The following is a 15,109-nucleotide window of genomic DNA, read 5'->3' as shown; positions in this document are numbered from 1 at the left end:
TCATTATGTTGCCCAGGCTGGTCTTGAACTCTTGGCTTCAAGCAATCCTCTCACCTCGGGCTCCCAAAATATCAGGATTATAGATACAAGCCACTGTGCCCTGCCTCAGCCACCTTTTATAAGCAAATCGTATAGCAAATAAATGTCCATTGTTATAACTGACTTTCCCCGGTGTGACTGAGAGACCACCAGGGCCTCTAATCCACCCAGACATGGGCTTTTTTGGTCTTGATCCTGTTTTCTGAGCATGGGTTCCTCAGTCTCGGATCCTTGTCAGACACACAAGGTGTTGGGCATGAGAGAGTCTCCTGACCTCTCTCTCCTCTTCCTGGGCAACTAGGATGAATGTAGGATTCCACCCAAATCAGAAATCGGAGTCAAGAATGCTGGCCAACTCTTTTTAATAAGTATCCCAGGAGCAGTAAACCAAATGTTTTCTCATTAGACACTTCTTAGAAGCAGAAGCCTTCCCAACTTTGGTAATGGGCATGAGCTCCTGTCAAGGCTTTATGGGAGTAGTCCACCTTGGGAAAGGAGGGAGGGAGGGAGTATGTGCTGGGTGTAAGCACCCTGGGTGGGCTTTCCAACCCCACTAGGCTCTGTATCCATGATGAGATGCCACATGGAGTAGACAGAACTCCAGACCCATCCAGGAGCCCCTGGTTCAAATCCCAGCCTTTTCTACAACTGGCTGATGACCTGGAGCAGGTCACTCCTCTCTGGGCTGTAGGCTGCTCTTCTGGGGAGCAACAGGACCACGGGACTCCCCTTCTCCCTCTTGCCTCAGCAGACCACACCTTCCAGATAGACAGGTCGAAGAGGTCACAGCAGCCAAGACTGGGCTGTATGAGTCATCGTGGCATCTGTGAACTTTGCCACAGTACCAGAATCAGTGCCAAGAGGTCACTGTCAACGAGCCTTCCTGATGCATTCCTGTCCCGTGACTGCCCTCCAGTGGCGAGAGGTGGTGGCGTGTAAGCGATGGGGATTTATAAAGCCAGAACCTCTAAAGTACAAAAGTACATCTGTTTTGCTTTCAGATGACGGGCAGGTATGAGATGTACGCACGGGAGCTCGCTGAAGCTGTCAAGCCCAACTACAGACCCACCATCGTGAAAGAGTAGCTGGCTTCAGTGCCTGCCTTGGGGTGAGGAAGACACCTCCGCCCCAGTGGATTAGCAAGCATGGCAGGCTTAACACGTCCAAGTTATCCCCAATAACATTGTCCAGCTTGGCTTTAAAATCCCCAGGCAGGGGGAGGGTGGCTTGGGGAGTGACTTCTTAATGGATAAGGGGTTTAATTCTGGGGTATTGGAAATGTTTGGGGACTAGGTAGAGGTGAATGTACTAAATGCCAGTGAATTTGTGTACTTTAGAATGTTTCAGTTATGTGACTTTTACCTCAACTGAAAAAAAAAAGCCCAGGTACTGCTTGTGCAGGTAGATTTGAGGTTAGGCAGATGATGCTGTCCATCCTGTACACCAGTGGGAAGAGGTTGAAGGCTGATCCAGAGACCCTGAGCCTACAGCAAGGCTGTGGTGAGTGGGATGGTCTTTGGATGTGTCGGCTTAGCTAGACTACAGTCCCGAGTAATTCAGTCAGACACTAATCTAGGTATTGCTGTGAAGGTATTTTGTAGATATGACAAAAGTCCATTCCCAGTCGACTAAGTAAGTGAGATTATCTCAGATAATCTGGGTCAGCCTGACTTGATCAGTCAAAAGGCCTAAAGAGCAGAGCTAAGGGCTGCCCTGAGGAAGAAATTCTGCCTGTAGACAGCAGCCCAGCACTTGGTGAGAGTTCCTGACAGCCTGCCCTTCCTGATAGCCTGTCTTACAGAGTTTAGACATGACTAGCCACTCCTACAATCACTGAAGTCAATTCCTTGCAATAAATCTCAATATATGCCCTACTGGTTCTGCTTCTCTAGTTGAATCTGACTGATACAGATTTTGGTGCAAGAAGTGGTTCTAGACAAATAGAATTTTAAAGATGAGTTTTCTGCATTGGTTCTGGATTTTTTAGAATTCTTCCCTAGTTTGAATGAACTTAAAGGCATTAATGACTCTATTTCCATAAAGTCAGGGTCAAGAGGGTAGTTGGTAGTCCACGGCATGGTGCAGCAATAGTAATTTATGTGCGAGGCCAGCCATCAGCCTGTGCCCAGAGTTCCAGCCTGCCCTTTCTGATGGCTTGTCCTGTGTACATCAGACTTGCCTGACCAGATTCCATCATCATAGAAGGTCATTTGTTGCAGTAAATCCTTTTATATCTCTATCCATCACCTACTAATTCTGCTAGTTCTGCCAACGTGGTTGAGCTCCGTTTTACACATCAGATTACTCACCTCTCTACACCCTGGTTTTTACATCTGTCCAATGGAACGGGGCCAGGGGCGGTGGCTCATGCCTGTGATCCCAGCACTTTGGGAGACCAAGGCGGGTGGATCACTTGAGGTCAGGAGTTCAAGACCAGCCTGGCCAACATGGTAAAACCTCATCTCTACTAAAAATACAAAAATTAGCTGGGCATGGTGGCGCGTGCCTATAATCTCAGCTACTCAGGAGGCTGAGGTATGAGAATTGCTTGAATCCGGGAGGCAAAGGCTGCAGTGAGCCGAGATCACGCCACTGTGCTCCAGCCTGGGCAACAGAGTGAGAGCCTGTCTCCAAAAAAAAGAAAAAAGAAAAAAAAGAAAGGGACCATATTCCTGTTTTATGTCAAGACAGTGGTAAAAGACAGATTAGATGGGCCAGGGAGCCCCTTGGCAGTTTTCAGTGCAGCGCCTATTTAGCCCTGTCCTTGCACAACACAGCAAGACCCCAACCTGCCAAATCTCAAACAGCAGTTGACCAGAGTATCGAGTTGGGGGGTGGGGTCGAGATTCTGTAATTACCCGCTTACTGCTCCCAAATCAGAGAAGGCAGTCTCATCCCTTCACTGGCCCAGCAGCTGTATCATATGGAAACCTGCATGGCAGGGCTATGGTACTCCTGGACAGCCACCAGGGATGAGAAACCCTGATGGAGCTGCCTGGCCACAGCTCTGCAGTAACTTCCTTGAACTCTCTGTGCTGCAGGTTTTCACTTTACCTAATGGCCCTCCTTGTACCTTTAAAAATAATAATAATAATAAATCCAGTCCCACAGACACGGTGAGCTTTTTTTGCCTGGTGCTTTAGCTTTCAAAACCTTAGTGTCAGCCAAGGCAGGCGGATCACAAGGTCAAGAGATGGAGACCATCCTGGCCAACGTGGTGAAATCCCATCTCTACTAAAAATACAAAAATTAGCTGCGCGTGGTAGCACACGTCTGTAGTCCCAGGTACTTGGGAGGCTGAGGCAAGAGAATCGCTTGAACCTGGGAGGCGGAGGTTGCTGCGAGCTGAGATCGCACCACTGCACTCCAGCTTGGCGACAGAGTGAGACTGTCAAAAATAAATAAATAAATAAAATAAAACTTAGTGTCTTTGGTTTCTAGAAAGAGGGTGTAATCAACCTAATACACAAGCCAGCTTAGGTGACAAATTGGTGCATTTGTGAAATAGGCATGAATAAATGCACCACAACTCTTTGATTATCTACAACTCTCATTGCCTGGAAACAGAACAGTCAGGCCCATCTTAGAGTAGGCAGGCCCTGCACAGGCAGGGTCATTTCAGGGTTTAAATCACCCCTGGAACATGTAGATGCTCAGTAAACATTTGAATGAATCTGTGGTGGAGGTTTTTGTTTCCTTGTGATCATTGCTGATGTCACGGGGCAGTCTCTCAGACAAGAAATTGCAATGGTTCAGTGTACATGGCCGGTAGGCCCGTGGGTCCCTGTAATCTTGGATGACGCCTTCTGACCCCTCAGTTTTCTCACCGGTAAGATGACAGGTGGCTGGGCTCAAGAATTTCTCCCTAGAAATTCTCAGTTCTGGCAGGCCACCTTCCTGCCAGGCTACGGCTTTATTGCTGGAATCTGGGGTGGAATAGCTGAACTTCAGTGTGCCCAAAAGAAAAAAAGGAGGCTGTGCACAGTGGCTCACATCTGTAATCCCAGCACTTTGAGAGGCTGAGGCAGAGGGATCGCTTGAGCTCAGGAGTTCAAGACCAGCCTGGGCAACAGAGACCTTGTCTCTATAAAATTAAAAACAAAATTAATAATAGAAAAAAAGAAAAGGGCTAAGGCATTATTAAATATAGACCAGACCACATATTAGACCACAAAAAAGACTCAGTGAATTTAAAGATTAAAGTCATAAAAGTGTATTTTCCCATCACAATGGAACAAAACTAGAAATCAGTAGCAAAGGGAATACTGGAAATTTTTAAAAATTAAACAATGACCGGGCGCAGTGGCTCACACCTGTAATCCCAGCACTTTGGGAGGCCGAGGCGGGTGGATCACAAGGTCAGGAGATTGAGACCATCCTGGCTCACACGGTGAAACCCTGTCTCTACTAAAAATAAAAAAATTAGCCGGGCGTGGTGGTAGGCACCCATAGTCCCAGCTACTCATTAGGCTGAGGCAGGAGAATGGCGTGAACCTGGGAGATGGAGCTTGCAGTGAGCCCAGATCGTGCCACTGCACTCCAGCCTGGGCGACAGAGTGAGGCACTATCTCAAAAAAAAAAAAAAAAAAAAAAAACACACTTTTTGTTTTCTGAGACAGAGTCTTGCTCTGGCACAATCGTGGCTCACTGCAATCTCCACCTCCCAGGTTGAAGTGATTCTTGTACCTCAGCCTCTCGAGTAGCTGTGACTACAGGCACAGGCCACCGTGCCTGGCTAATTTTTGTATTTTTAGTAGAGACAGGGTTTTGCAGTGTTGGCCAGGCTGGTCTTGAACTTCTGGTCTCAAGTGATCTGCCTGCCTCAACCTCCCAAAGTGATGGGATTACAGGCATCAGCCACCCCTCCTGACCAACAACACACTTTTAAACAACCAATGGATCAAAAAAGAAATCATAAGGGAAGTTAGATATCTTGAGACACATGAAAACAAAAACACACCAAAACCTATGGGATGCAGCAAAAGCAGTGCTGAAAGAAACTTATAGCTATAAATGCTTACATTTAAAAAGTAGAGTCTGGGCACGGTGGCTCACACCCATAATTCCAGCACTTTAGGAGGCTGAGGTGAGAGAATCGCCTGGCCTCTCTACAAAAACTTAAAAAATTAGCCAGGGATGGTGGTGCACACCTGTAGTCCCAGCTATTCCAGAGGCTGAGGTGAGAGGATTGCTTGAGCCCAGGAGTTTGAGGCTGCAGTGAGCTAAGTGAGCTATGATGGCACCACTGTACTTTGGCCTGAGCAGCAGAGCAAGATCCTGTCTCTCAAAAAAAAAAAAAAAAAAAAAAAATCAGCAACTGAACTATACACACTATTTACACATTAAGGCACTAAAAAAAGAGCAAATGAAAGATCTAACAGAAGGAAGCCAATAAGAACAGAGCTAGAGAATAGGAAAAGAAAGAAAAAGAGTCAACAAAATCAAAAGTTGCTTCTTCAAAAAGATCAACAAAATTCACAACCTTTAGCTAGATTAAGAAAGACTCAAATTACTAAAATGAGAAATGAAAATCAGGACACTACTACCAACTCTACAGAAGTAGAAAGGATTATAAAGTACTACAGACAGTTGTATGGAAACAAACTGGATAGCCTAGATTAAATGGGCAAATTCCAGCTGGGCATGGTGGCTCACATCTGTGATCCCAGCACTTTGAGAGGCAGAGGTGGGTGGATCACTTGAGGTCAGGAGTTTGAGACTAACCTGGCCAACATGGTGAAACCCTGTCTCTACTAAAAATACAAAAATTAACTGGGTGTGGTGGCGTGCACCTGTGCTCCCAACTACTTGGGAGGCTGAGGCATGAGAATCACTTGAACCCGAGAAACAGAGGTTGCAGTGAGCCAAGATTGTACCACTACACTCCAGCTTGGGCAACAGAGTGAGATTCTGTCTCGAAAATAAATCAATGAATGAGTAAATGAATGACTAGGCAAATTCCTAAAAACAAAACCTACCAAGACTGAGTCATGAAGAAATATTAGAAAGCACAAACTTCAAATCAAAAACTGAATAGTCAGAGATTTGACTCTTTGCAAGCTAAGTTAGCCTACTGCAGTTTCACAGATGCTCACAGAAAACATACTTTTTTTGTTTGTTTGTTTGTTTGTTTTTTTGAGACGGAGTCTCGCTCTGTCGCCCAGGCTGGAGTACAGTGGCCGGATCTCAGCTCACTGCAAGCTCCGCCTCCTGGGTTTACGCCATTCTCCTGCCTCAGCCTCCCGAGTAGCTGGGACTACAGGCGCCCGCCACCTCGCCTGGCTAGTTTTTTGTATTTTTTAGTAGAGACGGGGTTTCACCGTGTTAGCCAGGATGGTCTCGATCTCCTGACCTCGTGATCCGCCCATCTCGGCCTCCCAAAGTGCTGGGATTACAGGCTTGAGCCACCGCGCCCGGCCCTTTTTTTTTTTTTTTTAAGAGACGGAGCCTCACTCTGTTGCCCAGGCTGATGTGCAGTGGTATAATCTCAGCTCAATGCAACCTCCGCCTCCCGGGTTCAAACGATTCTTCTGCTTCAGCCTCCTGAGTAGCTGGGATTACAGGCTCCTGCCACCACACCCGGCTGATTTTTGTATTTTTAGGAGAGAAGGGGTTTCACCATGTTGGCCAAGCTGGTCTCAAACTCCTGTCCTCAGGTGATTCACCTGCCTTGGCCTCCCAAAGTGCTGGGATTACAGGCGTGAGTCACTGCACCCAACCAGACAAGACACTCTTGGGTCAGATACAAAGGACAGTTTATTACAGCAATAGCAATAGCCAGAGTACCAGCATTTTCTTACAGCCATTTCCCAAGCCTAGTTCCCATAGGGCAACACAAAGAGGACCAAGTGAATCCTGCATATGCAGTGGGTTTTATTGAGGAAAGGAGGAGGGAAGAGAGCTAACAGAATTTGTGTCTTTTATATTGGATGGTTGGTATGTCTTCCCTTTGCACTAATGGGAGGCATTATCTCTACCAAGGTCACAAGAACACCTGTCCTTTGCTCTATGGATGCAAAGCACCTGTGTCTGTCTTCCAAGGCCATACCAGCTTCCTTGAAAAGATAGTCCAGAACAAAGGCCTTCATAGTTTTAGCTGACAAGACACGTACAGAAATGTGAGAGACCTGTGGAGAATTATCTCCCAATAATATCCACCCCTCATTTCTATACTGTCTTGGCTTCTGACAATTTTCTTATGGGTATGCCATTTTATCAGTCACTGATTAATCTGACCAATAGGCATAGAGCAAATCAGTTCAGTGTGTCTTACAGAATTTAATTTAATGAACAGCATTTCAAACAGCAGAATGAGTCCAACCTGCAATGTTAACCCCGGTCCCGACCCCAAGGTTTTCTCTCTTTTTTTTTTGTTCTTTTTTTTTGTTTTGTTTTGTTTGTTTGTTTTTGTTTTTGAGACGGAGTCTCGCTGTCTCACCCAGGCTGGAGTGCGGTGGCGCGATTTCGGCTCACTGCAAGCTCCGCCTCCCAGGTTCACACCATTCTGCCTCAGCCTCCCAAGTAGCTGGGACTACAGGCGCCCGCCACCATGCCCGGCTAATTTTGTTTTTGTATTTTTAGTAGAGATGGGGTTTCACCATGTTAGCCAGGATGGTCTCAATCTCCTGACCTTGTGATCCACCCGCCTTGGCCTCGCCGAGTGCTGGGATTACAGACGTGAGCTACCGCGCCCGGCTGACCCCAGGGTTTTCAACTCAACAGGCTGAACAAATCCTATAAATCATCAAGGTCTACCTAAGAAAGCCAGGTGACTTTCTCAAATATTGACCTTTCCACTCAGCCCAAGTCATTAATCCAGGTACAGCAGGATATATTAGATATTACATAATCTCCACTGGTGGTTCACAGGGAGGAAGCCTAGGGCAAGTCTGTCATCCACACCACCTCCACCCTGGCCAGTGAGTTGCCGCTGACATGAATGCCTTCCAGGGCCAATGGAATCAGTGGTACCACTGATCACCCAGCTAAAGTTAGGGACAAATGTTTCATCACCTTTCCTAATCAGAGGACTCCCATCATAGGGATAACTCTCCCTATAGTGCACATTAAGGAATGAGTCAATTGTCAGTCCAAGAAGCTCCCCTGAGTAACCAAGGGCAGCCTCACTTTAGAAAGATCTCCACAGTCGTCAGCCGGGTGCCATGGCTCACGCCTGTAATCCCAACACTTTGGGAGACCGAGGCAGGTGGATCACCTGAGGTCAGGAGTTCGAGACCAGCCTGGCCAACATGGTGAAACCCCGTCTCTACCAAAAGTACAAAAAAATTAGCTGGGTGCAGTAGCAGACACCTGTAATCCCAGCTCCTCGGGAGGCTGAGGCAGGAGAATTGCTTGAACTTGGGAAGTGGAGGTTACAGTTAGCCAAGATCACACCACTGCACTCCAGCCTAGAGCAAGACTCCATCTCAAAAAAAAAAAAAAAAAAAAAAAAAAAATCTCCATAGTCGTCTGTGGGCTACATAATCTATTGGTGGTATTTGCTTAACACTTGAAGGTCTCTTTTGACCACCCTGAAGAGGCCAGACACTATTTCGGGGAGGATGACAAGTTAACGTTTAGCTTCCACACAAGTGCAGTCATAAGGGCACATAGAGTTACCCCTAGAAAATGTTTATAATTGTTGGGGGTCCCCCAAGTGGGACCTACATTTGTTGGGGCACAGGTCCTGGCCACCTGGTAGGGCTTTGGGTTCCCAGTTCATTTTACTTTTTTTTTTTTTTTTTTTGAGATGAAGTTTCGCTCTTGTCACCCAGGCTGGAGTGCGGTGGTGCGATCTCGGCTCACTGCAACCTCTGCCTCCTGGGTTCCAGTGATTCTCCTGCCTCAGCCTCCCGAGTAGCTTCCCAGTTTCCTGTTTTTTGTTTGTTTGTTTGTTTGTTTGTTTGTTTTGAGATGGAGTCTCGCTCTGTCGCCCAGGCTGGAGTGCAGTGGCATGATCTCGGCTCACTGCAAGCTCTGCCTCCTGGGTTTACGCCATTCTCCTGCCTCAGCCTCCTGAGTAGCTGGGACTACAGGTGCCCGCCACCACGCCCGGCTAATTTTTTGTATTTTTAGTAGAGATGGGGTTTCACCATGTTAGCCAGGATGTTCTCCATCTCCTGACCTCGTGATCCTCCCGCCTCGGTCTCCCAAAGTGCTGGGATTACAGGTGTGAGCCACCGCGCCTGGCCCCCAGTTTACTTTGAATAATTCAGTCTAGTCCTTGTATTTGGAAGGACAGCCTGAGAGCAGTTAGTCCGATCTATCCCATTTGTCCATGCCACCAGCAAGGTAGCACTTGTTCTGTCCACAGAATGGCTGAGTGGGGTCTATGGGAATAGGGACACAGAATGGCTGAGCGGGGTCTATGGGAATAGGGACACAGAATGGCTGAGTGGGGTCTATGGGAATAGGGACACAGAATGGCTGAGTGGGGTCTATGGGAATAGGGACGGGAATGACAACAGGTGATTTTCATGGAAGGTGCAGGAGCCAGGGACATCCCCTGCTCTTTCCAGTGGACCTCTGGTAAGGTTAATGGGAATGGTGAGCAAACCAAACAGTGGCCAAAGCCATCTGATTGGGCAAGGCAGAACCCACAGTCGTTAAATTTATTTTATTTGAGACAGGTTCTCAGTCTTGCCCAGGCTGGAGTGCAGTGGTGCCATTGCAGCTCACTGGAGCCTTGAACTCCTTGCCTCGAGCGATCCTCCCCTGCAACTTCCCAAGTAGCTGGGATTACAAGCAGGAGCCGCCATGCCCAGCTTTGCAGTCAGTTAAATTTAAGGTGGTTGCAAAAGTTTGGGAGAGCTGCACCAGATCTTTTCTATGTTCATAAGAAAGTCTTCAGGGGCAATTATGAAGAACAGAGATCATAAATGCCTCTTCCTCTTTATCTCCTGGAATCCAAAGTACTTTCTACCTAGGTGCCAGAATTGCTGCTCCCCCTCCCAAATCGGTATCTCATTTCAGTACCTGTAGTCACCTCTTTAAGGAAAAAGAGGTGACTGAACTGACCAGTACCAGCCATCTCTTTTTCCAGTTACCTGCTTCATACACCTAGACTTTTTGATTGGAAGAGTCAGGTCCAAGAGGAACAAGGGCATTTTTATAAAATGCACAGAGACCCATTATGTTCCCCGCTTTGTCCCATATGTACCACCCGAAGGGGTCTTGGTGAGCAGCATACTTGCCCAAATGGTCATTATTCTTATGCTCTAAGACCATGTCAGTCCAACAAGAGAATCCAGGTGTCTGAAACAATCAGGTTTGAGCCCCTAGGCCCCCTTATAGTTAGACTGCCATCTAGAAGGTGTGCCCACCAGGCTGGCCTGGGGTTGCTGCTAGGGGAAGGCAAGGAAGCAATGTGCCCAGGAAGAATCTGATCAGAATCCCAAATTTTAAAAATAGGTCTTTGTAACCTTCCTACACCTCTTCATTCAGATACACCTTTCTAGGAAGTAGCCTTTTTAAAGAGCTGCATTTGGTAACCAAAATGTTTTAATAGGGCCAGGTGCATTGGCTCATACCTGAAATCCCAGTTATTTGGGAGGCTGAGATGGGAGGATTGCTTGAGGCCGGAAGTTTGAGACCAACTTGGTCAACATAGCAAGACCCCCATCTCTACTTAAAAAAAAAAAAAAAAAAAGAAAGGAAAAGAAAAAGCCGAGTGTAGTAGCTCACGTCTTTAATCCCAGCACTTTGGGAGGCCAAGGTGGATGGATCTCTTGAGGTCCGGAGTTCAAGATTAGTGTGGCCAACATGGGGAAACCCTGTCTCTATTTAAAATACAAAAATTAGCTGGACGTGGTGGCGTGTGCCTGTAATCCAAGCTACTTGGGAGGCTGAGGCAGGAGAATGGCTTGAACTCAAGAGACAGAGCCAAGATCGCACCACTGCACTCCAGTCTGGGTGACAGAGCAAGACTCCGTCTCGAAAAACAAAAACAAAACAAAATGCTTTATGAAAGTGTGTGGACCAGGAGGGAGGGAGAAAAGTAGAGTAGAAACCTTGAGTTTATTTATTTATTTATTTTTGAGACGGACTCTTGCTCTGTCGCTCAGGCTGGAGTGCAATGGTGCGATCTCGGCTCATTGCAACCTCCGCCTCCCATGTTCAAGCAATTCTCCTGCCTCAGCCTCCAGAGTAGCTGGGATTACAGGTACCTGCCACCATGCCTGGCTAATGTTTGTATTTTTAGTAGAGATGGGGTTTCACCGTGTTGGTCAGGCTGATCTCGAACTCCCAACCTCAGGTGATCTGCCTTGGCCTCCCAAGGTGCTGGGATTACAGGCATGAGCCACTGTGCCCAGCCCGATTTTTGAGGAAGCCATTCCAATACTCAGCAATGCCAGATGCTCATGATGGCAGGAGTGTGGAAGATCTCTTGAATACCATGACTATTGTTGAGTGGCTTTTGTGATAAAAGGCGCACCATTGTCACACTGCAGATGGTCTAGAGAGCCAAAACATGACACAGATTAGTTTCAAGGGTTGCAGTGGTGTGCCCAGAGTTGGCTGATAGGACTGGAACAATCCAATAACCTGAAAAAGTGTCAACAGTGGTAAGGCACCATCAATAGCCCAAAGAGGTCAAAGGTCTAATGAAGTTGATCTGCCATGAGTAGGCTGGGGCCATGTCCTGTGTAAGGTGACCTCCTCCTTTGCAAAAGAAATGGGCCAACCTTTGGTAGGAATCATAGCCTGGTATGTGGTGGTAGCCTCTGCATCAGAAATAGTCTTTTCTGGCCGGCTGCAGTGGCTCACGCCTGTAATCCCAACACTTTGGGAAGCCAAGGCGGATGGATCACTTGAGGTCAGGAGTTCGAGACCAGTCTGGCCAACATGGTGAAACCCCGTCTCTACTGAAAATACAAAAATTAGCTGGGCATGGTGGTGCGTGCCTGTAATCCCAGCTACTTGGGAGGCTGAGGCAGGAGAATCACTTGAACCCAGGAGGCAGAGGTTGTAGTGAGCCAAGATGGTGCCACTGCACTCCAGCCTGGGCGACAGAGTGAGACTCCATCTTAAAAAAACAAGCAAAAAAACCCCACACACACACAAATAGTCTTTTCCATTGTGCCCAGTCCATGATGGTGGATGTTGCCATGTCCAGCACAATGATGGATCCCAATGGCAATATGGCTAATGCAGGCTCCCTCAACAGCCTTATTTCAGTTGGTCTCATCAGAGAACAGGCTTCAACCATGGACATCTACATGCGTGACACAGACAGAGCAGTCACAGCCAAAACTTATTTCCGTAGTTCATGACCCCAAAGATGGATGTCTTTAATTCACCAGTTGAGGTTTTCTAAGTGTCAGACCAAACACCTAGGAAACGCCCCAAGAGTCAGTAAAAATATAACGGGTTATCAAGAGGAATATTGGCTCAGGGCCTACTGAGCAGAGTTACTCATCCATTTTCCATTCTGCACAGCTGCTTCTGGGGGTGAACAGCCACAGCAGCCCTGTGGACACCATGAGGCTTCCACTTCATCAGCCCATCAGTGAACCAGGCCCTGGCATTTAGGAGAACCTCTGTGAAATGAGGTTCCTGTTGTTGAGCCAGTGACTTTGCTTTGGTGGAGTGGGCGATATTAGTGTCCCCCAAAGAGTTAGCTGCCAGTTTTTTCATGTAAAACTGAGACGTCGGCAGGGCTAGACTAGCTGTGTTCTTAAATACACCATTTCCATCTTAAGTACACCATTCCATAAAAGCCAGCCTTTTGTGGGTCAGGTATTCTGTTGTAAGAAGACCCCAGATAGTAAGCTTTTCAAAAGAGGTGTACCTGGCCACTGTGTCAGGGAGACAGGCAGTAAGTCCAAAACAGGGGCACCTCTGGGTGCAGTCTTCTTCCCTTTGCCAAAGATTCCAATCAGCAAAATTAGTCACAGAGACCTTATATAGCTTAAAGGGATCATTAGGGTGTTGAGGACCCACAGGTAGAGAGTGGGCTTGCTAGACAGCTTCCAATACAGCCTTCCAGCCTGGGCCCTGCTCTAAAGGGTGCTGGTTGGCAAGTTAGCAGATGTAAAGGACCAAGTAGGATGCCCAAGTGAGGCACATGCTGTCTCTAATACCCAAGGAGTCTGAGAAGGTGCAGGGCCTTCTTTTTTGGTGGTGGTGGAAGGACCACCAGCAGCTTTTCCTTGACTCCTGGAAGGACTAAACATCGTGAATTGGCCGAGTGCCGTGGCTCATGCATATAATCCCAGCACTTTGGGAGGCCAAGGCTGGCGGATCACTTGAGGCCAGGAGTTCGAGACCAGCCTGGCCAACATGGTGAAACTCCGTCTCTACTCCAAATACAAAAATTAGCCGGTTGTGGTGGCATGTGCCTGTAATCCCAACTACTCAGGAGGCTGAGGCAGAAGAATCACTTGAACCTGGGAGGCGGAGGTTGCAGTGAGCCGAGATCGCACCACTGTACTCCAGCCCAGGTGACAGCAAGACTCCATCTCAAAAAACAAAAAACAAAACAAACAAACAAACAAACAAAAAAACCAAAAAAACCTTGTGAATCAGCAGTCGTATTCCAAGAAATGGAATTTTGTCAGGGTTTGTCAGTCCCCACTGCTGGTGGAGATGTGGTAACTTATGATCAGGATCTCCAGGACTGGGACTTTTGACTTGCCATCCAAGAGGACGTCATCTGTATGGTGAAAGTTTTGGACATCAGAGGGCAGAGGGACTGAGTTAAAACCTGACTCACCCACAGGGGTTAAATGGCAGGGGAGTTTATCCCACTAGCATTGACTGAGAGAACCCCCTTTGGCACTTCAGGGCTGGAAGGAGAAGCACCAGTTCCTACTACAAATTCAGGTATAGATGCAACAAAACAAGACATTGAATTGTCCCAAAGGGCCCCACAGCACTTGGCTTTTTCTCTCTGCACTGTGAAACTTGCCCAAACCCTGTCAGTTGAATTTGGAAACTCCCCTTCCCCCATGAGGCCAGGTAGGACGGTGGCTTATGCACCCATATCCAAGAGACATAAACGTTTTGAGGCACTTTTGTCCCCAGTGTTCCTTAGCATACTCAGGTGCTCATGGCCTTTGGTCACCCTTGAGGACAGGGAGACCTCATCCCTGCCCTCATCATTTCTCCTTAAAGCAGCTGAGGTTGAGGTAGAGAGGGAGTGAGGGACCAGGGATTGTGGACAAGAGACTTGTGAGCAAGAGACTGGTTCTGTGCCATTAAATAAGGGCACACGTACTTCTGGGTTCAAAGAGTGTGGCAGCAATTTGTGACTCAAATGAGTTTCCAATATTTTCAACCCATCCACAGCCCTGTATCAGGTGGCAAGGCCATCATTACTGACTCTATTTATTTCAGCTTTGGGGATCCCTTGACTCCACAGCCACATTGCTTTCTGGTTGAGGCCCCAGGGATTTTGTTATTCTGATTTTTGTTCTGCTGACTCAGACTAGATGTAAACCAGAGTGCCAGCATTTTCTTACACTGATTCTCCAACCAGGGGGGTTGGAGGCCAGGAGACACCTGCACTTGCAGAAAGCTGTAATAAGAGGGGAATCCTAAGTTTGAATAACATGAGGCCTTTTTTTTAAAGTTTTTTTTTTTTTTTTTTTTTTTTTTAGTGAGAATGTCTTACTCTGTCACCTAGGCTGGAGTGCAGTGGTGCAATCATGGCCCACTGCAGCCTCCACCTTTTGGCTCAAACATCTTCACACCTCAGCTTCCCGAGTAGCTGGACCACAGGTGTGCACTACCATGCCTGAGTAATTTTTTGTATTTTTGGTGGAGATGGGCTTTCATCATGTTGCCCAGACTAGTCTCAAACTCCTGAGCTCAAGAGATCTGCCTGCCTTGGCCTTCCAAGGTATTGGGATTACAGGTGTGAGTCACCGTGCCTGGCTATTTTTTGTTTGAGACAGGGTCTTGCCCTGTTGCCCAGGCTGGAGTACAGTGGCATGATCACAGCTCACTGCAGCCTCGACCTCCTGGGCTCAGGAGGTCCTGTCACCTCAGCTTCCTGAAGAGCTGGGACCAAAGGCACATCCACCATGCAAGGCTAATTTTTTGTATTTTTTATAGCGACAGTTTTGCC

The 15,109-nt window shown here is 47.4% G+C and overlaps 1 protein-coding gene across 1 annotated transcript in view; it reads left to right on the top strand.

Annotated features, from left to right (window-relative positions):
• UPB1 (beta-ureidopropionase 1) overlaps positions 1-1,913 on the top strand; it is a 34,138-nt gene extending 32,225 nt beyond the window's left edge. The window contains exon 10 of the mRNA XM_010376309.1: positions 1,041-1,913. Coding sequence (XP_010374611.1) covers positions 1,041-1,124 — 84 coding nt within the window. The 3' untranslated portion in view covers positions 1,125-1,913. The remainder of the gene's footprint in view (positions 1-1,040) is intronic.
• Positions 1,914-15,109: the final 13,196 nt, after the last annotated feature.

This window comes from Rhinopithecus roxellana, chromosome 13 (genome assembly GCF_007565055.1).
Source record: "Rhinopithecus roxellana isolate Shanxi Qingling chromosome 13, ASM756505v1, whole genome shotgun sequence".
NCBI lineage: Eukaryota > Metazoa > Chordata > Mammalia > Primates > Cercopithecidae > Rhinopithecus > Rhinopithecus roxellana.
Note: the sequence above shows the minus strand (reverse complement) of the source record. Positions and strands in the feature narration are given on the sequence as shown.